This window comes from Asterias amurensis, chromosome 22 (assembly GCF_032118995.1).
Source record: "Asterias amurensis chromosome 22, ASM3211899v1".
Classification (NCBI taxonomy): domain Eukaryota; kingdom Metazoa; phylum Echinodermata; class Asteroidea; order Forcipulatida; family Asteriidae; genus Asterias; species Asterias amurensis.
Window position 1 is genome coordinate 11,656,945 of NC_092669.1, and position 24,171 is coordinate 11,681,115.

The window sequence follows — 24,171 nt, forward strand, 5'->3', positions numbered from 1 at the left end:
ACTACAACTTTACGAATTAAACTGGGCTGGATTATACAGAGGGCTAAGACTAATAACTCCTAAAGAGTCCTAGGTTCAGTCCTAAAGTTACAACTATCTTTGTGAAATACCCCCCCCCCACTTCCGAAGGGCACACAATATGGCTGAACTGTTTACTGCTTAGCAATAATTAGCATGATACCAGTCAAAAAGGTGTAAATTTAGCATATTTTGTATGATGGTGACCATAACCCGGTAAGCAAAATGTTGCTGTGCTAAGCTGCTTTTTGTGCTTCAGCAGTTCTATGAAATTTAGCCCCACTAACAGTCTGATTGCTGATACTTTTCTTAAAACATAAAAATAAAATGTAAAATCAGCAAATTGCTGTGTTTTTTTTGTTGAGTAAGTGTACAAATAATCAACTAATTTTATTAAAAGAAAAACAATGTTGAATAACAAAAACAACTAACTCGGTTGGAAAATAAAGGGATAAGTTTGATCAGTTCTGAGAACAGTAAGTTCCCTGCTGGTCTTCACAAATTTCTCATAATTTTTTGAAAATGTTTGGTTATGATTTAGGCCTATGTCCTTTTGTTTATTAAATTCTTGATGCATGTTCTTAGCTCCAAATGACTCTGTATTTAAACCAGTTTTTAGTGAGATTTTTTTCACTTTTTAATTTCTAATATAAATGGTTGAGTATGCTCATGAATATGTGCAGATGTGTTGAACATTAATTCACGACTATAAATACTTAACTCGTTATGTGAGTATTTATTTTCATGAAATAAAACAATTCACGTTTGCTATTGTTTTTTTTTTTGTAATGTACACTTGGCCGCAATGTTGCACTTGGATGATACAAAGAATATATAATGTAGAAGTCTTTGTCACTTTGTAAGAAAATTCTTGTTTAGTTTCCGTATGTTCTTTGTCAGTTTGATGCGTTTTGGCCAAGTGGTCTTGTGCACTTGACTAGGGGCTGTCGGAGTGTGGGTTCGGGTCTTTAGGCCTGGAGCCTTTTTTATTTTGCATCTGAAAGTGCACAAATTTATTATTATTCTCTTGCAACTTCGATGACCAATTGAGTCCCAGATTTCACAGGTTTGTTATTTTATGCATATGTTGGGATGTACTAGACTTGATACAAGTCTTAGATTGTGGTTATTCTTCTGCATCTCAGCCACGATAAACGCCCACATTATTAGCTATCACGCGCCCTAACTCGCAATCTAAATGACAAAGGCTAAATGAGGAACGTTGATCACAAGAGGGCACTGTTTGTAGCGGATATCAGGACGACTAAAAAGCCATGATCAAAGACTTGGAACCAAGTCTAGGATAGACCAAGTAAGAATACACTGGTCTTTGACAATAACCAAAGGTGTCTAGTGTCTAAATCCTGCCACTATACAGCCTCGAAATTGGACCGATCAATGTTAAGAAAGATGAATTGAACATGAATATAATGATAATACAGTACTTCAACAAAAAATCACGAAACAGACCATGAACTTTCTTTCCTGCTTTTTTTATTGTTATTTACTTAAACTTGCTTTACACACGTCATCATCAGGCCCTATGTCATAACAGTGTAGAGAACGCTGCAAATCATTTTGCAAAAGGGGCCGGTCAAATCAGAGATGGTTTATGAAGAACAGAAATCTTAGGATAAGGTTCAAGACTTTGAAAGAACATCTTTGTAACTGATGAGGAGTCCCAAAAGTATTCCAAGTATTGGAGCTGATCCGCCGAGACAATTTGGAGTTGACTTAACGGTATGATTTCTGGTAACGGGCACGGGGTCCGGGACCTCCGAACTTCTTGGGCTCGCAGCGTCTGGGATCGGCAACGAGGAGTGACCTGTCGTATTGGATTAGGATGTCCTTGATTTCCTTCTTGGAGGCTTCGTCGACGTCTAGAAAATAAAACAATAAAACACAATGTCACTTTTGAATGTAGTTTCAAGTCCTGTATGCTTTGTTTTAAAAAAAGCAAGGGCACCAAGGCATTTTCCATTTCTGTTCAAGCACCACAGTAATAGCTAGCTAGTTGTGTGAGCGAAGAGAGTGCATAGAAAGAGGGAGTTCGCACACGCCCAAGCAAAAACTCCCTGCTAACCCGTGAAACATGCTGGACAAAAACGTGGAATTCCTTGCTTCCATAAGCGCAGATTCATTGCTTACGGTAAGCAGAGCCATGAAACTTCTTGGCCCAGTTAAGCCCAGTATATACTTCCTGCAAAGGCACTACTAATTTTGACATCACAAATTCGCAACAAATGATTCACATCAGTTGACTCAAGCTCAACTCCTGCGAAATATTCGCTGTGAAATATTCACAGGAAGTATAAACTGGGCTTTTATAGGGAAAGGCCCGTTTTTAGATCCAATGTTTTGACTCACATTTCTGGTAGTATGAGACCAGTGACTTTGAGACGGCCTGCCTGATGGCATAGATCTGTGCAATGCGTCCACCTCCCTTGACTCGGACTCTGATGTCAACTCCCTGGAATCGCTCCTTACCCAAAAGCAGGACAGGCTCCATCAGCTGTAAGAGAGAAATAAGAACGTGTAATTATTATTATTTTATTTCTCTCCAAAGGTCCAATAAAATAACAGACAGAAGCAGGCCATGTACCCTTTGTTTTTCAAAGGGCAAGGGCATCAAGGCATTTTCTCCTTGGTAAAGGGCACCCTATGAGGTAATTGAACAATGTTCAACTGGAGCTGTTCAAAGGCACCAAGGCAATGATCAGTGATCACATTTGTTGCCTAGGTGATGTCAATGACGTTTTGAGTGTAATGGATGGATTCATTAGACATTGATGATCAAATCAGAGTTCTTAGAATTTGAGTCATCATTTTTGAAAGCGGTAAAAAATTTGCCAAATCTGATGACTAGTCTTTCAACATTGGACGAAATGGCACTTTATGATCAAATCTTGTGCATGCTGTCTCGTAACCCTCCGGTCTCCGACGGTCCGGAGGATGGAGGGTTAATCAACGCAACAAGCTACTCTTCTCGGTGAAGTTGCATTTTCTCACCTTGTACTTCAGTACTTTAGGCTCAAGCATCTCCAAGGGCTTGCCGTTAACTCGGAGGACGCCATTTCCACGCTTGCAATGGGCAACTGCCGTAGCGGTTTTCTGCAAAAATAAAAGAACAAATTTATAAAATTTTTGTAACTTATGTTTTTCTGAATTTTTACAACTTGAAATTTTTCCTAATTCATTCAACAGTTAAACTACGATCACCATTCGCAGATTACCTGCAACTGCCGAATTTCTGCACTAGCCTTGTAAAGCATAGAATGCCTAGTAACAAGGAGTACGCACGCGCATTTGTAAGCCAAAATTCCCCGCTAACTCGTGAATTAGGCGTGACATAAGCACAGAATTCCCTGCTTCAGTTCAGTAAGGCGCCGATCATTTGCTTTAATTTAATGTAATTGTAATTGTAAGCAGAGCCATGAAATTGGGCCCTGCTGCTGATGACTGCCCCCTGGGTCAAAATTATTTGCCAAATTGATAAATATTTTAATAAGGCCCCCGGCCCTATTTGAAATTGAATTATCCGAACTGCGCAAAATTGGGAAAAAAAATCTACTTATTTAAATTAATATTATAAAACACAAACAACAATATTTAAGATGTGAAATTAATATTGATTGAAAAACTGTATTTCGAAATGATCGTTTAATAAGCAAGTTCTGGGAGGCTCCTATAATGCCCCCTTAGCCTTCCATTTCCATTTGGCAATAATGCATGTACAGCATATTACGCACAGCACACCAAGAGAGGGCGCTATGACACGTTAACTTCAGCATTGAAAAATTACCTTTCGTCCGAAGACTTGCACCGATTCACGGGGTGTTTTCGCACTCTGAGACATGGTTCTGTAAGAAAAATATATCACACAAGGTAGAAATGTTAGGAGGTTTATTCTGATTCAATAATTTGTAGATAAAATTTATCGTAAGTCGTATTTAAGGCATTTTTTAGGTTCGGTAGTCGTAGCTTTACCTGTCTCTGTGTGTGTTAATTTAGAAGAGGTCAAGAAACGGGTTTCCCATTCTTGGGTCATTTTCTGAAAAATTCGTCCACTTAAAGAAAGTTAGTAAATTATATTTAATGACATATTTGTTTTTAATTATTTAAATAGTATACACATAATCATAAACATATTATTTATATATTTCAATAAATGCTTAAAGAAAGAAACATTTTTATTTAGAACAATTAAATAAAAGTATATTTTGCAGTAGTGACTGAGCCTTTGTGTCAAAGGTTGCACTTCCGTTTGTGGACCTGGCCAATCAATGGCGTCAGCGGGAAAAATGGATCCAGATCGCGGGAAGGATTCGCGCCACTTGGATCAAAACAAACCATTATTTGGTCCGAGTGCGTCGACTGCTAGCATCTGCCGCCTTCAAGTGAATAAAAAGTAAGTAAGTGAATATGATTTTCATTGTTTTCCATTAGAATAATCATATAATGAATATTGCAAACTTCGTCTCCTCCTCCTCGCGGGCTTGGGCGTCTGGCATGTCCTGTGTGTATGTGATGTTATGTAGGCGCTTGTTTTGTGTGTTTAGTGTGTACTGGGATTGGGAATGGGATCAGTTCAATCAATTCAGTGAGTGATGACTGATTATGTGATAGGCCTAACTGGACTCTACTCACCTGCTCACTTGTTAGGCTAGCTCAGCAATCAATGACAGCTTAGCTAATTTCATGTCAAGATGATTGTTTATGTTTCATTGTTATTGAATGTTAGTCAGGCCTATATATATATTAACATATGATAGCAAACTTTCCTTTGATCTATTCTTGATAATCATTAATATTGGGCATGCATGCAGGTTTTAAAAATTTGATGCAGAAGTTTTGAGATTACGAATTACTTTTTGTATTTTTGGTAGTAGTAATTGCCTATTATGGGGCCACAAGTTTTTTGCAAAAAGGGATAGGCCTATCTGTATCTCATTCCCATTCATTGAGCATCATCATGTTGGGTAAATTAGATAGTCTACTTAAAAAGTTATTATTTCATATCATCAAATGAAAAAGTGGTGGTGCCATACGGAATTTTTTCCTTTTCCGAGATATGACAATCAACTTGTCTTCCCTTTCACTGTTTAACTTTAATTTTTAATTTGGCTACTTGTTTGTATGCATGACCCAGGCTCAATCTTGTGTAGTTGCGATAACGTAACCCTCCTCCCGACAGCTGCCAGGACGGAGGGTTACGAGATCGGTTCTAGCGGCACTGGCGGCCGTCGGGAGGTGGGTTACGTTATTGCAACTAAATCTTGTGATTCTTCAATTTATATTATAAATATGATTTATATAAATTATAAATGACAAACGTTCCTATTTTAATGCAATTAAGTCTTACCTGCTGACTATCAAATCTTTTCCCACCCTTTCAGTTCAGTTTAATCTTCAGTTTCCTGACAAAACTAAAAAATGGCTGATACAATCCTTATGGAAACCGGCAAAGAGAACATCGCAGAAACAAACAACAAAAGAACTTGCGAAAGTCCACCTAGCGTCAAGAAAGTCCACAAGGAACCTCCCCATGATGAGGAACAGTACTTACAACTCTGTCGTCGCATCATGGAGGAAGGACAGTTCAAGGGGGATCGCACCGGGACGGGAACGAGATCCATCTTTGGAGTCCAGAGCCGATATAATCTCAGAGGTAGATCATCAGTCTCATTTTCCTCCCCCGGTTTCCCCTCCCTTTAGTTGCGAAGCAATGAACTAGCCAGTGGGACCAGTGGAAGACTTTGGGACAATAGGTGGTATAGCAGTTGTTTACTCTGCTGACAATAAAGCAACTAGAGATTGAGAGTTTGTGAACAAACTCAAGGTGTTCGGTTTCCAGGAGTAAAAGCCTGGATTAAAAAACAAATATTACACCTTGCTTTGTTCTCAAGATTTGTAATAAATGATTCAAAATGATTCAAAACTGTCAAAACAACATGATTACTCTAGTGAAAGTGTATGTTTGGTGACGTCATCGGTAATATTTGTTTTAAACCAGACCTTTGCCAGACTTGTATGCTGTGATGGTAAAGCATCAAAGGATGTTTATTTCAACCTTAAAGGCAATAAACAACGCCCTTTCAAACCATTTCACAGTCACTTCCGGTTTAAACAGGTCAAAAGGTCAACGAAAGTTCACCAACATCCATTTCTGTAAAGTACGTAAAGCCCTTTCATATGATGTATAGATTGTCAAAATAGCTTATGTAGTTTAGGAAATATGAACTTAGGAAATATTGACGACTGTAGAAAAGACTGTAAGGGGCATGTATGTTTTAACCGCCTTGAACGAAGACTATTCTTCATGAAGCTTTTTCGCGCTCTATGGATGATCACTGGAGCGTGACTCTGCTGCACCGCTAATACACTACACGTTGTGTGTATGCCTACGTGCAATGTTTATGCACATACCAATGGGGATTTACGTTGTTCTTTAGACGTGAATTTTGAAATTTTCAACCTCTTTTTTGAGCCGGAAGATAACATTGAAATGGGGTCATGTCTGTGGGGCGTTTACGGAGTTTTCAATTACGATTCCGATGATGTTTCGATTGTAAGAATCCCTCATGTAGATCAAAAGTTATGTTTTTTTGAATTAATAAACTTTGAATATTCATAACTCAAGAATTGATGACGTCATCATGACGTAACTCACACGGTTTCTTCTCCTAATGAATATCTAACTATGTGTGAAGTTTCAAGTTCATACGATGTTTGGAAAGATGTTTCTGTTAGGGGACAAGGGACGTAGAGAAGAAGAAGAAGAAGAAGTATCAATAAAATAAAAAAAACGAACAAAAATAAGAGGTGTTCCGGGCTGTTGGCCCGAACACCTAAATATTCTGGCTTACAGTACTAATGAATATTTACAAGGTTATGTAAATTATATCTACATTTGTTGTTAACCTCTACAGGGCAATTTCCTCTGCTGACAACAAAGAGAGTGTTCCGGCTTAAACAGTGCCAATGAATATTTATAAGCTGTGTACTAATACTATGTAATATTATGTAAATTATGTTAATCCCTCTACAGGGCAATTTCCTCTGCTGACAACAAAGAGAGTGTTCTGGCGAGGTCTTGCTGAGGAGCTTCTTTGGTTTGTCAGGGGGTGCACCAGCGGGAAAGATCTGGCTGATAAGAATGTTCATATCTGGGACGCTAACGGCTCCAGAGCTTTTCTGGATCAACGAGGTCTCCAGGACTATGAAGAAGGTAAAACATAAGACCAAATTTTTTTTTGTGAATCAATTTATAAGTCTCTACTTAAAGACACTGGACACTATTGGTAATTCTCAGTTGTAAACTCAAAACTGGTTTGTAAACTTATTTGCGTTCTGAAAATTTCATTGATGTATATTGAACAGAGGAACAATTTTTCATTGTTTCAAACAGCCAAGTTGGGCAAGTTGTTAACAGACCTGATTTCATTATTATTGAAAAGGCAAGGGCACCTAGGCATTTTCTCCCTGGTAGAAGGCATCTCTGTGAGGAAATTTGAAATTTATATTGGAGCATATTAAAGGGCACCAGGGTTCGAATGTAAAAAATTTTCCTTGAATGATGTTTATTTGTCAACCTCATCAGGAGATCTGGGACCAGTCTACGGTTTCCAGTGGCGTCACTTTGGGGCAAAGTACACCAACATGCACGCTGACTACACAGGACAGGGCGTGGATCAACTGGCTTACGTAATCAACCAGATTAAGACTAATCCCAACGACAGAAGGATTATCATGAGTGCTTGGAACCCATGTGGTAAGTAGACAAAATGAATTACAAAATTTAAATTGTTAACCTTTGAGATGTTGTTTTTTCTATATTTAATTTTCCTATCTTTTGTTCGACATAAACTGTGATATATATTTGTTCTTATTGAATTGTATTGAATTGAATTGCATTGAAATTATTGTATTGTACTACTTGTATTACAACCAGATGTGGACCACAGTTATTACTTTGCTTTTGTTTCTCCTAGCTTATCTGGTAGTATTTTGGTATTATTTTGTATCATTGAATTGACTGACTAAATAATAACAATGTACAGTAACTTATCTTGATGTAGGAAAAACTATTAATAGTAATAGGCCTAATATATTTGGTTCTTATAGCGCACATGTAGCTAGATCGAAGCACCTTAAACACAAATAAATCATCTGAAAATGATTGCACTTATTTTTCTTCCCAGATCTTGACAAGATGGCGCTGCCTCCTTGTCACGCCTTTGTTCAGTTCTATGTATGCAATGGAGAACTTTCCTGCCAACTCTACCAGCGATCCGGTGACATGGTAAGAAATTTTAGGGTTTCCTTGGGAAAACTCGGGAAGTTCAAGGAATTACAATGTTAAACTGCACATTTTATTCTGGAAAACCCAGAAGTTGTTGGAATTCCTGTTTTTGATTATGTTAAGAGCTTTAAGGGTTTCTCTGGGAAAACCTGGAAGTTCAAGGAATTACAATGTTAAACTGCACATGTATCCCGGAAAACCTGGAAGTTGTTGGATTTGGTGTTTTTGATCTTAACTGTTTTCTTTATGTTTTCCCCACTAGGGTCTGGGAGTACCATTCAATATTGCAAGCTACTCTCTGCTGACTTACATGATTGCTCATGTAACTGACTTGACTCCAGGAGAGTTCGTCCATACCATTGGGGATGCTCACGTCTACGTTAATCATCTGGATGCGCTAGAAGAACAGGTATGCTTGACTTTATTATTCATGGGAATACATGGATTTGTAGTGCTGATTTCTGTATGTTGAATAGGAAATTCTGAAAAACAGGGATTTGTATTAAATTTAGGAAATTCACAGAAGCGTATGGTATTTGTCTCCTTTTTGCACAACTTTTTTATTTATAAACCAAAAAAGTGTGCTCAGTTGATTTCCTTATGTGTTTTAGTTAGAGCTCTATGTAAGAAAAAAAAAAATAAATGCAAAGAGATAGTTGTGATATACATGTGTCTTTTTAGGAAACCCCAGAAAATAACATAGATTTATCAGGCTGAAGTATGTATTTTAATACAAAATTTTGCTTCCATTTTGCACAACTTTTTACTTTCAGTTTGATTTTCCGTCTCTTCTCCTTTCAGCTCAAGCGAACTCCCCGCCCGTTCCCAACACTCAAGATCAAAGGAAAAGTTACAAACATTGACGACTTCACCATGGACAACTTTGAAATCTGCGATTATAAACCACACCCTAAGATCGCCATGGAAATGGCTGTTTAGTAAACCCTGGTCAAAAAAAGTATAGACCAGGCAAGTCCTGCGCGATTCAAACCTTTTTCCGAGGAACCTTTGGTTCCCATGTACATAAAAACTTTAAAATGTTAAGAAAACAACATTAGGATACTTTATACGGGAATGATGGATGTAGTGTACTAAATTATTATTTACCTGTTAATAATAATACTAGGTTCTTAAAAAGCGCTTGATCACACCGCTAAATTAAGGTGCGTATAAAACTCGGTGTTTCTTCCTACATGGTATAGTTCTGTTTTGAAGTATGGGATCGGTTCATTTAAAAGCACTATGAAATGGTTTACCAGGTTCTCTGGTGCAACATAGTCTGGTGCTCCTACCACTCGGCCATGCCAAGAGTATAATCTGCTAATAATGATGTATTCTTGGATGAACAAAGTCCTTTGTGAAATTTCTTTCTGTGAATGAAATTCTATATCAAAATGTATCATAGTTTGTGGGTAAAATGGTTCAAATTCTTCCTAGAAACATTATGTCTTCCAGTGATTTCATTTGAAATTGAAATTTTGTGCCTTAAAAGGAAAGTACACGTTTGGTAATTACTCAAAACAAATATTAGCTTAAAAACTGACTTGGTAACGAGCATTGAAGAGCTGTTGATAGTATAAAACATTGTTGGAAACGACTCCCTCTGAAGTATGGTAGTTTTTGAGAAAGAGGTAATTTCTCACTAAAATAATAAAAGACTTCTAGCTAGAAGTCTTTTATTCCTATCTGAAAGCACACAAACTCGTCCAACAAGGGTGTTTTTTCTTTCATCATTTTCTCGCAACTTCGAAGACCAAATGAGCCCAAATTTTCACAGGTTTGTTTGTTATTTTATGCATATGTTGGAATACACTAATTGTGAAGACTAGTCTGTGACAATTGCAAAAAGTGTCCAGTGTCTTTAAAAGCAAACAGGGTTGCTATTCCAGTTTAAAAACTTGCACCGATTAAAATGGTGGTAAAACTCCACAAAACCCAAACTACCGCATTCACCACATGATATCATATATCAAGACATAGTATCATTCAAAACCACAGTGGATGGTATTAAATGGTCAACTAGTTGGAGGGGTAATAATTGGGGGAAAAAAGCACTTGTTTTCACATAGATTCTTTTTGCATACTGTTCATATTTATTGTACATATACATTGCTGACTTTTTTATACTGTGATATTGAGATAGAATTCAAATAAACCAACTTTACCATAAAGTTTCGATTTTAACCTAGTTTTTGTTGAAGTAGAGTCTAAAAAAATTAATTCTGAACATCTTAATGTGTTCAGAAATATTTCTAGGGACTAAAACTTTCATCATTGCTAAGTTGAACCAGCCTTATTTTTGCGAGAAATTTTAAGAATTTTATTTGTGAAGAAAATAAACCTGTAACTCCGGAATGAAAGACCACAAAAACTAAACAGCTTACCGGCCAGATTACTTTAAGTTTACATTGTTGTGGCTATCCCCCAGAGATTTTTGTTGAGCAAATTTTAAAGCAGTATTTTCTTCTTATAACAACTTTGTGGAACTGGGCTGTGAAGAGACTGTAGATCCTTTATGCTAATAACCAAACAATTTCTAATACGTAAAACTACAACTATTTATGACTTCTTATTTCCCCCTTATTTCAGGAAATTCTAGGCAGTAAACAAAACGGTCTTTAAAGGGAGAAAGAAATGGTACACATTGTGTTCAACCTGTTTTGTGTTTGTGGTGATGCACGGACTGCCTCATTTGCTTTGCACTGACCTATATCAGCAAACCTTTTCACATTTTGTCAAACTGCAATTCTTAGCAATTACTTCATTCAAAAGTTTTGATACCTTTCTGTATACCAAAAAGAAAAAAACGTCTTTTTTCACCAGGTAGCCACAAAAAAAGTCTGAAAAAAGACAAAAGTCAGAAGTTTCTGATCCTTATAAACTTGTCCATTTGTTACTGACACTAAATTGACAATATTATAAACCCTTTGCCTTGAACACCACACCTACAACCTCCAACAAAACTCTCATCTCCATTTCTAAATTCGAAAAGGAACTTAAAATCTCAACTTATTTATCCCTCTAAAAACTTACTTATGTACCCCTCTATTTACATAGTTACTCGTAACATTAATTGCATGCTTCTTCATGCATTTTTATGTATTTATAAATATTTGTGTATTTTTTTACATGAGAAACAAAGTTTTCCAGATGACGAATGCATGTACATAGTACACAGTCAACCCTCCTACTGTCTGACCATTAAAGGAACACGTTGCCTTGGATCGGTCGAGTTGGTCTTTGAAAAGCGTTTGTAACCGTTTTTTATAAAATACACATGGGTAGAAAGATGTTGTAAAAGTAGAATACAATGATCCACACAAACATGCCTCGAAATTGCGTGGTTTTCCTTTTACCTCGTCGACTAACACGTCGGCCATTTATGGGGGTCAAAATTTTGACTCCCATAAATGGCCGACCATGTTAGTTCGCACAGTAGAAGGAAAACCACGCAATTTCGAGGCAAACTTGTGTGGATCATTGTATTCTACTTTTAAAACATCTTTCCAACCATATGCATTTTATAAAAAACGGTTACAAACGCTTTTGTTTTGCCAACTCGTCCGATCCAAGGCAACGTATTCCTTTAAATAGTGATGGATGTACGCATTAAAAAGTCAGAAAGTACATCTACAAAGTACACAGTCAACCCACCTACTGTCTGACCATTCAATACTGATAGATGAACTGTGCATTAAGAAAACAGAAAATGCATTTACAGAGTACACGGTCAACCCTCCTACTGTCTGACCATTCAACAGTTTAAATGATGCGTTAAGATATCAGAAAAATGCCTACATACACTGTAGCACACAGAAAATTACCTCATACAATACATTGCAAGAACACAAATACTGACATTTTAATACATTTTATTCTACTGCACAAATAAAATACAAATAAAATTTCATCAGCTGCCTAAGAAAGAAAAAAAAAAAGTTCATGCAGAGATAAAAATTAAAACAGTAATATTTCTGCTACATTTTGTCACAATTGAAAGAGAAAAAACATAAGCCTAAAAGCACCAATTTTACATACAATACACACCAAAAACTTATTTCATCGGTTTCTTTTACTAGAAAAAATTAAAATATGGTTTGCGTTAATATTTAACAAATATTGCTTTGTTTCTTTAAGTTTAGTTTTACTTTAAGTAAGCATCACGCTCAGGAAACTTCACTGATGCAAAATTCTCTTTTTTTTGGTAAACATTGATACTTCTTTAACTATACATCTTTGTTATCTTTCTAACTTAATATCATAGTGGGTACTGTCAGCACAGGAAAAAAAAAACACATGTAAGTGTAAAATCCACCGCCAAAAAAACACCCACCCACAACAAAATTTGTCCTTAAAAAAATGATCAAAACAAGGCAGACTATAATATGCCCCTTCGGCTTGCTTTGCCGGCAGGGCATACACATATTTTGACAGCTAAATACAATCTATCCATGAATTCTTAGATTTGCATTAATGAACACAGTAACAAGGTTACTAACTAAAATGTGATAAAATTTACTTTTTGCCGGGCCTCTGTAAACGTCTTCTCCTCAGCAGCTTTCTTTACACATAAATACTTCTCGTCATCAAGAAAAAATCAGGGCACCAGTCGCCAGCTGTTTACATAACATGGTAATTTATGCTGGTTACCAATTATGCTTAGCATTTGCTTTAACAAGACCAGAATTTAAATGAGAAAGAATAACTTTTAAGATTCAAAACATTAGACTGGCCATCAAGTCGTTTACTGTTCATTACTCCTTGTGTAAATGGATTTGGTTCTTGCATCGCATGGGTACATGTATGTTGTGACACAGCTGTAGCAGACACTCTTTAGACTCAATCAAGTCTAGGATTAGACTGGCAATCAAGCCATTTACTGTTCATTTCTCCTTGTGTGTGGGTTTAGTTCTTGTATCACATGAGTATGCTGTGACTCAGTTAGCAGCAGACACTCTATGGACTGAACCAAATCTAGGATTAGAGTGGCCATCAGGTCATTTACTGTTTATTTCTCCTTGTGTGTGGATTTAGTTCTTGTGTCGCATGAGGATGTTGTGACTCAGTTAGCGGCAGACACTCTATCAACTGAATCAAGTCTACGATTAGACTGGCCATCAAGCCATTTACTGTTTATTTCTCCTTGTGTGTGGATTTAGTTCTAGTATCACATGAGGATGTCGCGACTCAGTTAGCGGCAGACACTCAATCGACTGAATCAAGTCTAGGATTAGACTGGCCATCAAGGCAATTCCGTTCATTTCTCCTTGTGTTTGGATTTAGTTCTTGTAACACATGAGGATGCTGTGACTCAGTTAGTGGCGTACACTATCGACCAAAGGTGTCCAGTGCCTTTAAGTATACTTTTGTGTTTGACATTTTTTTTTTTACCCTTCCCTTCATGGTGATCCTTGATCGTCCGTCTGCGTAGCGGTGCTGAACAGCGCCCTCTGTGGTGTCTGCGTTCCTCTGGCCCGTCTCTCTGGGGCGGCTGATGATGGTGATGAGGAGGAGGAGGAGGTCGGTGGGTGAAGGCCGAGACCTCTAAGTCCGAGCTCTTGATACATGTACATGTAGCTGCGTCGTCGATGGACCAGATCATGCCTTGGGTAGTCATCATGGGATAGGGAGTCAAGCTGGTAGCTTTGGTCGGCGGAGAAATCATCTGGTGATGTGAAACTCCTGTAAAAGCGGCAAAAAATATACATGTATGGATGAAATGGCCGAGGGGTTAAGAGCAACAAATTCATGATTGTGTGGTTAAGTCATCAGAGTGTGGGTTTGAGTTCTAATCGTGGCACTTGTGTCCTTGAGCCAGACACCTTACTATAATTGATTCTCTTTAGGGGTATAAATTTGTCCCTGCAAGGGTCTTTTAAACTCCGCCCCTTTATGATATAATCCTAATGCACACATCCAAAGGATCCCCCTGTTTTACCACAATGACTCCGCCCCTTTCTTATTTCAATTTATTTATAAGACCCCAAAGTCTCAAACCCTCATCAGCCTCTTCCAACCCGCCTTCTTTATAAACTCTAGAAACCCCCCTCTTCTAGCTCCACCCCCTTTGTGGACTTACGATGGGGAGCATATCCGCAGGTCTCCGCGGTTGGTACCGTACACCAGTCCTCTACCCGGCTGAGGGATCCATTTCACTGTATTTACACTGACGTGATGACGTCGTTCGGTCTCGCTGCATGTATGATCGACGTCGCAGACATGAAGTAAGGACTCCTCTCCCGCTCCTTCCTTGTGGAGTTTATAGATCATACCAATAAGCTGGAATTTCAAACAAGACAAAAAGCTCAATTTTTACAGTAATGTTTCTTCATTCGTTTCCTTGCGATAAGAACACTGGACTCAAGCTCTGGTGTTTCTGATTACCAGAACAAAATTCCAAAATATGTTTGCTAAGCACAGAAAAACTTGCTTAGCAGACTTTGTTACGACTGGATTCTAACTGGGTTTTTTTATGGCAATATAAGCAATAGTTCTTGCTTTTTTCTTCCTTTTTCTTCCAGAGCTCCAATTCATGAATGCAAAAACAAAATCCGAAAACACTTTTAGACTGGTGTACAGTACCTGTTTAGAAGACATATGTAGGTGTAGTTTACGGGATGCCAGACCGACCATCACAAAACCACTCAAAGGAGATATAGATACTGTGATGGCATTGGGACCTAAATGAAAACAAAAATTAAAAAAATGAAGGCTTAAGGAAAACAAAAATCACAAATTAACAACAAACATTCAAGGCTAAAGTTTTCTTATCTTTTTAAAAAAGTTCTATACAAAGTTGCATCCCTTTAAGCTAATCCTTTGAACACTGCATGCTCCCGGGCCCAATTTCATAGAGCTGCTTAAAGTCATTGGACACTTTCGGAACAGAAAAAATAAATAAAAGTTCACAGATTTACAAATAACTTACAGGGCTTACAGAAGGTAATGATGAAAGACTTCTCTTGAAATGCTTTACTTTTTGAGAAAACATTAAAACAATTATCAATTCTCGATATCGAGAATTACAGATTTATTTTAAACACATTTCATGACACAGCAAAACGTGCGAAAACAAGGGTGGGTTTTCCTGTTATTTTCTCCTGACCCCCTTTAGGAGTTTTTAAAAACTTAAGGATAGTCCTCACTTAAGATGAGTAACTCGTCCTAACTTAAGATAAGACTAGTCTTAACTCTTTGTGAAATCCACCCCAGGTGTTTTACTTTTTAAAAGACTTTTCTGCATCCCCATAAAAATCAAACTTCGGTCATGAGCTTTTTGCATTGTCATTAGCACTGACTGCAGAAAACAACTCAGAAGGAAAATAATACTCACCAAAGCTTTTTGTGTGGAGCACGTCACCAAAGTTATGAGGCATGAGGGAGTATATGGCAAGAACTCCGTCGTCAGGAAAACCGAGAGGACTCGGGACGAAGGTTGCTAGGTAACGGCTGTCTTGGGAGATATCGCAGCTTGCGTCGTTGTAAAGCTTGCAGTGGGGTACGATAACGTTATGATCGGCTGAAGAAAAACAAAAAGTTTCACCGGTAAAACCCACTTCAATACCTTAAAGGGAACTGAACACTATTGGTAATTACTCAAAATAATTGTTGGCATAAAAACTTACTTGGTAAATAGCAATGCAGAGCTGTTGATCGTATAAAACATTGTGAATAACGGCTCCCACTAAAGTAGCGCAGTTTTTGAAAAAGAGGCAATTATCTCACCCAAAATATTAAAAGACTTCTGGGCTGAAGCCTTTTATAAATGCATCTGAAAGCACACACATTTGTTCAACACAGGGTGTTTTTTCTTTCATTATTCTCTTGCAACTTCGTTGACGACTGACAGATTTGTTATTGTATGCATATGTTGGGATATACCAAGTGAGAATACTGGTCTTTGACAATTAAAGGAACACGTTGCCTTGGATCGGACGAGTTGGTCAAAACAAAAGCGTTTGTAACCGTTTTGTATATAATGCATATGGTTGGACAGATGTTTTAAAAGTAGAATACAATGATCCACACAAGTTTGCCTCGAAATTGCGTGGTTTTCCTTCTACTGTGCGAACTAACACGGTCGGCCATTTATGGGAGTCAAAATTTTGACCCCCATAAATGGCCGATGTGTTAGTCGACGAGGTAAAAGGAAAACCACGCAATTTTGAGGCATGTTTGTGTGGATCATTGTATTCTACTTTTATAACATCTTTCTACCCATATGCATTTTATAAAAAAACGGTTACAAACGCTTTTCAAAGACCAACTCGACCGATCCAAGGCAACGTGTTCCTTTAACAAAGGTGTCCAGTGCCTTAAAAGGGAGGTATACGTCTGGTGATCATTCTTTTGGGGGATAATACAAAAAGATTTACCGTCATTGATATCTGGGAGTTCAAACTCTGAGAAGTCCCACCACTGTAGCCTGAAGGTGGTACTACCAATGTTATTGGCCACAGCTGTCTCCCCTCGACCGGCAAAAGCACCTGAAAGGAAACCGTTATTGATGTTAAGTCTTACATCCCCTTCCCTAACGATGCTTAACGCAACAATATGCACCAAATGGTATTATAGCTGTCGTAATCTGATGCATTTGACAGTAAACCTCAGATGTCATTCTTTGACTGAATTTGTTGCATTTAGCAGTCTTTTTGTTGTGTTGTTCGAGAGAAATAAAATAACAGTAATGTTGGTGATCGTTAATAATAATAATAATAATAATAATAATACCATTTATATAGCGCCTTTTCCTAAGGTTACAAAGCGCTCAGAGAATGACAGGAAAAAACAAAAAAGGGAATGCAATCAAAAACCAAGAGGAAAACCACGACTAGGCAAAGCTAGCAGCATTTAGCCAAGAAAGTCCCGCGCAAAGCCGGTCTCTCTTTGACTAAAACCGCAGGCCAAGCATGCGAGATTTACTGATTGAAAATGAATGTTTTCAGAGACCTTTTGAACAAGGTAACAGAGCTAGAACTTTTGGTTGAGTTTGGAAGGGAATTCCACATCCTAGGGCCTGCAACTGAAAATGCTCTGTCTCCTGATTTTCTTGTGGTTCGAGGAATATACAAGTTGTCCTGTGAACGTAAGTTGCTCTTTGTAGCCCTGGTTTCTAATGAGTTGGAAATGTATGTGGGAAAAGTACCAGACATACACTTAAACATGTTATAGGAACAAATATGATACACCTCAAAAAAAGTTTCAACCATTCAAAATCTGAAATAAGTAGAGAGTAAAACTTTTCGCAGGAACATTTCTTTCACTCGTCATCACAACCAGAGTGAGGTTTAGAGGTAGAAATAGACTGGTACCAATTACAGTATGCTATGCATTAGTATTACTGGTATAAAGGGTGTGAGACTTACTGGCGATGGTTCTGTTGATAGCTGCATGGACTACAGGAGGGGGTGGATGGTATGTCTCATCGAAAATACTGTTTCTTGGTTGGTGATGATGTACTGAGAACTGGTTTCTCCTAAAGGCCAGATAAAAAATATGATATTTCTTTAATTATAATAGCTGCTTCACATATATTTCAATTGATTTTATTTTTATTTGAATGTAGCCAGTAGCATTGGACTTTTGGCTTCCGAGTATTTGTACTGTTCTTCTATTTAGAAAGGACACCAAGGCAATTTCTAATTGATAAAGGACACCCTATATGCGGAAATTGTAAATTTCTACTGTCAGAGCATTTCAAGGGCACCAATGCCGACTATTATGTCTTAACATTCCAATGAGTTGTCGTCATTCAAAAGGTCAAAATCAAGGACGTTTTGATTGAATATCATTGCTGGATCTTACCCAAGTTGAGAGCGTAGTGGTCCTTGTCGAGACTGCCTCAGAATTCTCCTTGGAACTCTGGCTGGCATGTCCATCCTCTCCGTTTCGTTTAGCTGACGGGACGGGGCGTTCAAGAGAGCGACGTGAAGATGTCTCCGAGTATGGAGAGGGGCGACACGTCGCGCTCCGTACGCTACCCCGGAAGGTCCTATGAAAATAAATACAATAGCAATTAAGAAGAAAGTTGGAGTACTGTTTTCACATTTTGGCCGGAGCTTCTGTCTGACAGTTATTTTTATTAGATCGAGTGCAGAAGAGTAATTGTTATTTCTGTTGGTGAAAGATTTGGATCAACATAACAACCCCTTTCCCATCATAATGGATTTTCCAATCTGTAAATAATAGTCTATACCAACCTGTGGGCTGGGTGACGCTTTGTGATTCAGGTGGTCCGAGTTCGACATCCCCCTGGGGCAAGCGCTGCCGATTCGACCCATGGTGACTCCGCCACAAGTTGTAGCGACGATACCGGGAATACCCATCAAACTGGGTAACCGGATTCATCGGATTTACAGTAGAGAGAGAGTCTGAGATTGGTTCGGCAAGGGTTTCCTCTCTTCCTTCTTGCATGTACGCCGGACCTCTTGAACCAATATCCTGGGAGGTTGGCGCGCGAGGTGCGTAACGTGGTCTGGTAACCGGTCTCGCATTGTGCATTGATAGGTCCATTCCCTGACTCGCTTGGAACCGTAACCTGAATGGGTTTTGGGAATCTCCTTCAGCCATATTGGCGGAAAATCTAGCGTCCCGTCTGGCGAGATTTCTAGGTCGGTAGTCATCCTGGGGATCGGAGGCCTCCTCCTCTTGGTGGTTAGCTATTTCAGATGTTTCAGAGCTTTGAAGCTGCTCAACATTCACAGGAGGTACATGTGCATTGACCTCACGAGGTGCTTCTACATTGTTCTCTTGCCGGGGTAGATTTCTTGGCGAGTTGGAGTCCGCGTTTGAGCGTGGTACATTACACCCCTCAGAGCTACCTCGAGCTACAGATAGATCTAAAGGGTTCAACTCGGAACTAACTGGATTCCTGTTTTGGTTTGTAGATGCGTCGTAAGGCGGGATATTGTACGAGGTGCTGATACTAGTGACGGGATGCGACAATGTCCGCAAGGATGAAGAGCTAGGGGACGGCAGATTTAGTCCACTCGAATGCGAGGTGCTACTTATTGGGTGGGAGGCGCAACTCGCAGGTTGAGCTGTGCTAGCGGCAAGGTGGGAGCTCCTACTGACTGAGTCGGAGGTACTGTTCACTAAGTTTAAGGTACTAGTCATCGAGGTACTATTAACCGAGTGTGAGGTGCTATTCACCGAGTGTGGGGTACTATTTACAGAGTGTGTGGTACTCAACATAGAGGATATGGTTCTACTAGAAGCACTATTCAGTGAGGACGACGCTCTTGATTGAGGCGAGGCATCAGTATCTGACGTGCTGTCTGGAGGCGCCGTGAGGGGAATCGTTCCAAGATGGGCTGTGTAAGCACGGGGCTGCTCACGCATTACAACGCCGCTCTGCTGGACGACAGCGGCCTGGGGACATGACAGAGTTTCTGAGAGGAGAGCCGGTTGCATGTCCGACTCCGAGTCTGTAGATGTTGTGACCAGACCTCTCTGGTTGGCAGATCCTCCACTTCTTGTTGGTTCTGAATCAGATCGAGAAGGGCGACTGGCCTGCGCTACCGCCACAGCCTCCGACGAGAGGCGAGTTGATCTTTGGTTTACATTGTTCAGTGTACGCTCATCGCTTGACGTTATTCGATGACAACTTGACGACGGACCTACTTCTTGGAGACCACTTGACACTTCTGCGTCTGAAAAGGATAACCTCTGGCGGCTTGTCCTGATCAATCTATTGCCTGTACTTGACGATGACCCTGCGGGACCTGACGATTGAATGGTAGGGTGTATTAGATTGCTAGGACCTGCAGGTTGGTCTTGCTCAGTCATGTTCGGACAGTGACGCTTTGCTTCCGGTGAGTGGCAATCCTTTGTTGAGCCGTTTTGGCTCTCACTATCCAGGACATGTTGTGAGCTTGTGGAGGGTGCAGTTGAATGCCTGCTCCCTGAGGCTAAATCAAGAGGTCTTGAATCAGACGTAAGAGCAGAGATTCCCTGATCATTGTCCAAGCTCACTGACAGTGAAGCTTCTAGTTCCGGGCTTTCTTGATTTGAGCCTGGGGGTAGTTGTTGTAGTCTACCTACATGTGGCAGCAGAGGTTGCCTCGCCTCATCAGAGTGCTCCTGAGTAACATTCGATGACGTTCTCGCCACTCTAATCTCATCTCCACTTGTGACATCCATATTTACGTACATGGATGTAAAGTTCCCTGACTCTTCCTGTGAAGTACGAGTGCGACTCTCATGGCTCTGACCGTTTTCGGCGGAGGTTTCCAAGTCAGACCATTCTCCACTCACTCGTCCTGCATTGTCGCGGTGCATTCGCGCTTCCTCACTTCCAACACCCTGGTCTCTTATTTGAGAGCCGATCCCACTTCTGCTACTAGTCGCTTGGCGAGCTATACCATCTGCCTGATGCATTAAATATGGTTCGTCCTCACCGTAATACATTCCTTGCGGACTTGGTGGGACTCGATCATTCCGAGTTCCTCTGTGGAACCACGAGAAACTGTTTGAGAGGCTGCTCTCACGGTTGACTCTTCTTAATCCGAGAGCGGTCAGGGTTACAGCCGCAGCATATTCCCTCGCCTCTTCGAGAGTCTCACTCTGAATCGGAGACATTGGTCTCTCTGGCTCCCGGGGAAGAGAAGAACCTTGGGACAGAGGGAGGCCCGAGGAAGAAGCTCTAGTGAGACAAGGGTCTAGGCGCATTGTTCTTGGGTATGGTGTTGTATTGTCGGAGACTCCGTAAAGCCGATGCCTGCTTTCTCTGCTGTCGATCTGTTGTCTGCAAAATGAATAACGAAAACTGTCAATTAGAGGAATAAAAAGAGTGGTGACGAGTTCTTAAACAGGCGTTTTAAAATCGGCAGAGTCGTGGACAAGGGACTTCACTTGGAACAGTGTTCGTTTAACAACTTGGAATGCAGGCTTTGTGATTCAAGCTGAATGAATTGCATACTTCTCAAAAGAGAACAATCAATTCTAGTGCTTTCTTTAAAAAAAATTATTGTCTTGGCACTGATGAGGTTTCATTGTGAGAATGAACTTCTTTTCTCCAAAGTGACTATTTTCTTTTCTCCAAAAAGAAACTATTCTGACAATTCTAAAAAAATGTAACATTGCACAGGGGCACATTTAACATCTTGTTGATTACCCCAGTGAAGTTGTTTATATCTTGTTGTGCTAACAAAACAAGATGGGATTGCAAAATGCAAACTGTCAATGTCACCAAACCGAGGCTGAAAGGGAAAATAGACTGGTCCCATTTGCTTGAATGAGAAACAGCATTCGAATATCTACTTGGAACACAGGGTTTATAACTTACAAGTTTTCTGGCTCTGGTTCCTCATCAACAGGAGCATTCGCAATTCCAGTCAGGAGGTTTTGGCCGAGCGGACTGAACCTCACAAGTCTGCGTAGAATAAAAAAAAAAAAACATACAGTTTATCAAATTTTTATCTGTAGTGAAGACGTTAAGGCATTGTAAACCTTTGGTTTTTTTAACCGTTCGATAGTTTTAATCTAAATGCCTCCTTCTTTTTGAAATGAAATTCGTACAGGTTAGTTTTATTGTATACATTCTACATCTTATAAGGATTAAAACAATCAAACGGTTCAAAAATCCTTGAGGTATACTCTGCCCAAAAGTATGATGATGTTATCAATTTATAGTTTTCCGTAACTTTCCTCGATGTGTACATAATATTAATAATAGTGGCTTCTTACATAGCGGGCATAGCTGCCACTCAGTAACGTTTAAGGCGTTTCACATGTACTCAATTGTCATGCTAGTGAAGAACAATTGTATCAAATGTTGCTATCTTAAGGACATTTTGAAATAAGGATTCCAAATTTAGAAGATCTGTATATTATTTTTACCTGACTTTCTCTTGTGATGACGAGATCATGACTGACGCAAAGGGGACTGGCTGCCGCCAATCCCAGAGTAGAATTTGGTCATTGGTTGCAATTGCCAGAACCTGATCCCGTGGATGAAAGGACAGAGATGCTATCATGGAATGGTTGTCCGACTGCCAAACTTCACTGCTACCCTGTGATAACGGGAAAAATAAACCAAGAGAATCAATACTCAAAAGTATTTCAAGTGGGCAAAGTTGGTTCTTTCCTTGTCTTTCACCTCTGTGGACCATCGTTTCAAAACCACACCTCAGACTGGAACCTTGCATATTGATTTTGGGGGTTTTTTTTATTGGGATTTTTTTTTCTAAAACAGTTCACTTTTAAGGCATCCTTGGTTCTTTACCAGACATGTACAATAATAAAAACATCAATCGACAACTTCAAAAGAAAATTAAAACACACTAGTTCACTTATACTTACATTGGGTTTCATTTAACTAGCTAGTGGCCTACAAGTATTTTATATTCTTCAGTTTAAATTGTAAAATGTTTTCTTTTTGTGTAGGCGCCTTGTTTGGTTGTCTAAAGAAGTGCTCATTAGAAACCCATATTATTATTATTACTATTTAGTAACAAGAATTGTGTTTGTTGTAATATCAGAACTAGAGGCTGTGGCTAAGGTTTGATCGTCACGTTATGTGTTGAAGCAAAGCCATTAGCACTAGCCTTAGCAACGGCCGTAGCCACACTATTGGCTTACCTGCAAGTCCCATACTCGCACCTCCCCGCCCAAACATCCCGATGCAAGGATTTCATTCGACGAAGGGTGAAAGGTCACGCACCACGGACTCCTTGGGTGACCAGTCAACGTCTGAATGTGTTCACCGGTAGACAACCGTGAAATGTTAATGCAATGGTCGACATGAGAAGAGGCTACCAGCTTGTGGTCGGGACTAAACGAGACTAGGAAAGTACAGCGAGGTGTTCCTGGTAAGTTGCAAGCCTTTTTGGAAAGGAAACAAACGAAAATTTTTGTGAACAAAACATTCCAGATTAAATTAAAGCTCACACTTCAATCACAAAAAAAAGGTGTGGTGAAAAAATACCTAATCTGAATCCCATTATTTGAAACACCAGAATTCTCTCCCCAACCATATATTTAATTTTTACCTGAAAATGAGCAGTGTATACTCTGCTTTATTTAATTTTTAACAACGAGATTCGAGACCCCTACCTGGCAGATTGTGTGGGTTTTCCCAATTTGATGTGGGTTTTCCTTCCACACCTTGAATTGAAAGAAACTGAACATATTCTAGTGTAATTCTAGTTGCGATAATGTAACCCTAGTGTCATTCATGAGTGTGTTTGTACAAAATACAATTACAAATAAATACAAGTAAATGCATAAAATAATTGATAATAATAGTAAACAAATGAATAAATTATAAATAAAACAGCGCTAAAATGAAAATCAAACAAAGCAGAAAACAACCTCTACTATATTAGTATTATTATTTAGTATTAAAACGAAATATACAACAGATTTCTCAATCTATGCTAAAAAGAGGATGCAAAACTGAAACAAGTCAGTTAATATAAGATTAAACAGTGATTTCTTGCAGTTGCACTGTGTTTGTGAAAATGTTATGATGGAAAAATCAACCCTCCTCACTTTGTTGTCTGTCGAAGACGTTGCAGCGATCTCTTCCGCGAAATATGGAAGAGTATTTCTTCTTGCATGTATTCGACCTCGAAATCCGATCTCCCTGTTCTTGAGGCTGATGTAAACGTTCCTATGTTGCCGCACCATCTTTGCTCTTTTGGTTCTTCCCAAGTAGCTCAAAAATAGAGATATTTCAGGTACATTTGGGAGCGGATATGGAACGACTTTCCGGCGGCAGCTGCTGCTTTGACTACTTTTTGGGGACCATTATCATTTTGTATACCGCCCTCATGCGTTCTCTAAAAGGGGCAAAGAAATAATTTTGTGATACAAAAATAATGGTTGAGCGCGCCCTCACGTGGTCAAGA

The 24,171-nt window shown here is 39.2% G+C and overlaps 3 protein-coding genes across 4 annotated transcripts; 1 reads left to right on the forward strand and 2 right to left on the reverse strand.

Annotated features, from left to right (window-relative positions):
• Positions 1 to 1,495: 1,495 nt before the first annotated feature.
• Positions 1,496 to 4,053, reverse strand: LOC139953697 (small ribosomal subunit protein uS9). The gene is made up of 5 exons (XM_071953214.1): positions 4,006 to 4,053; positions 3,821 to 3,878; positions 3,028 to 3,129; positions 2,386 to 2,530; positions 1,496 to 1,898 (listed from the first exon to the last, which is right to left on the reverse strand). The coding sequence occupies exons 2-5, from the start codon at positions 3,872 to 3,874 to the stop codon at positions 1,753 to 1,755; spliced, it is 447 nt and encodes a 148-aa protein (XP_071809315.1). The 5' UTR covers positions 3,875 to 3,878; positions 4,006 to 4,053; the 3' UTR covers positions 1,496 to 1,752.
• Positions 4,054 to 4,271: 218 nt separating this feature from the next.
• On the forward strand, positions 4,272 to 10,361 carry LOC139953696 (thymidylate synthase-like). 2 transcript variants are annotated; one of them, XM_071953212.1, is made up of 7 exons: positions 4,272 to 4,426; positions 5,415 to 5,686; positions 7,067 to 7,246; positions 7,619 to 7,789; positions 8,220 to 8,320; positions 8,583 to 8,729; positions 9,122 to 10,361. In XM_071953212.1, exons 2-7 carry the CDS (start codon positions 5,452 to 5,454, stop codon positions 9,257 to 9,259), a joined length of 972 nt encoding a protein of 323 aa, XP_071809313.1. In that variant the 5' UTR covers positions 4,272 to 4,426; positions 5,415 to 5,451; the 3' UTR covers positions 9,260 to 10,361. The 2 variants fall into 2 exon arrangements, with proteins under 2 accessions (XP_071809313.1, XP_071809314.1); XM_071953213.1 differs by having other exon boundaries at positions 4,276 to 4,430.
• Positions 10,362 to 11,869: 1,508 nt separating this feature from the next.
• Positions 11,870 to 24,049, reverse strand: LOC139953882 (activating molecule in BECN1-regulated autophagy protein 1B-like). Its single transcript, XM_071953474.1, has 12 exons — positions 23,813 to 24,049; positions 22,901 to 23,143; positions 22,160 to 22,332; positions 21,606 to 21,692; positions 18,520 to 21,065; positions 18,125 to 18,311; positions 17,686 to 17,795; positions 16,696 to 16,806; positions 15,654 to 15,839; positions 14,903 to 15,000; positions 14,400 to 14,599; positions 11,870 to 14,002 (listed from the first exon to the last, which is right to left on the reverse strand). The coding sequence occupies exons 1-12, from the start codon at positions 23,948 to 23,950 to the stop codon at positions 13,720 to 13,722; spliced, it is 4,362 nt and encodes a 1,453-aa protein (XP_071809575.1). The 5' UTR covers positions 23,951 to 24,049; the 3' UTR covers positions 11,870 to 13,719.
• Between the last annotated feature and the right edge of the window lie 122 nt (positions 24,050 to 24,171).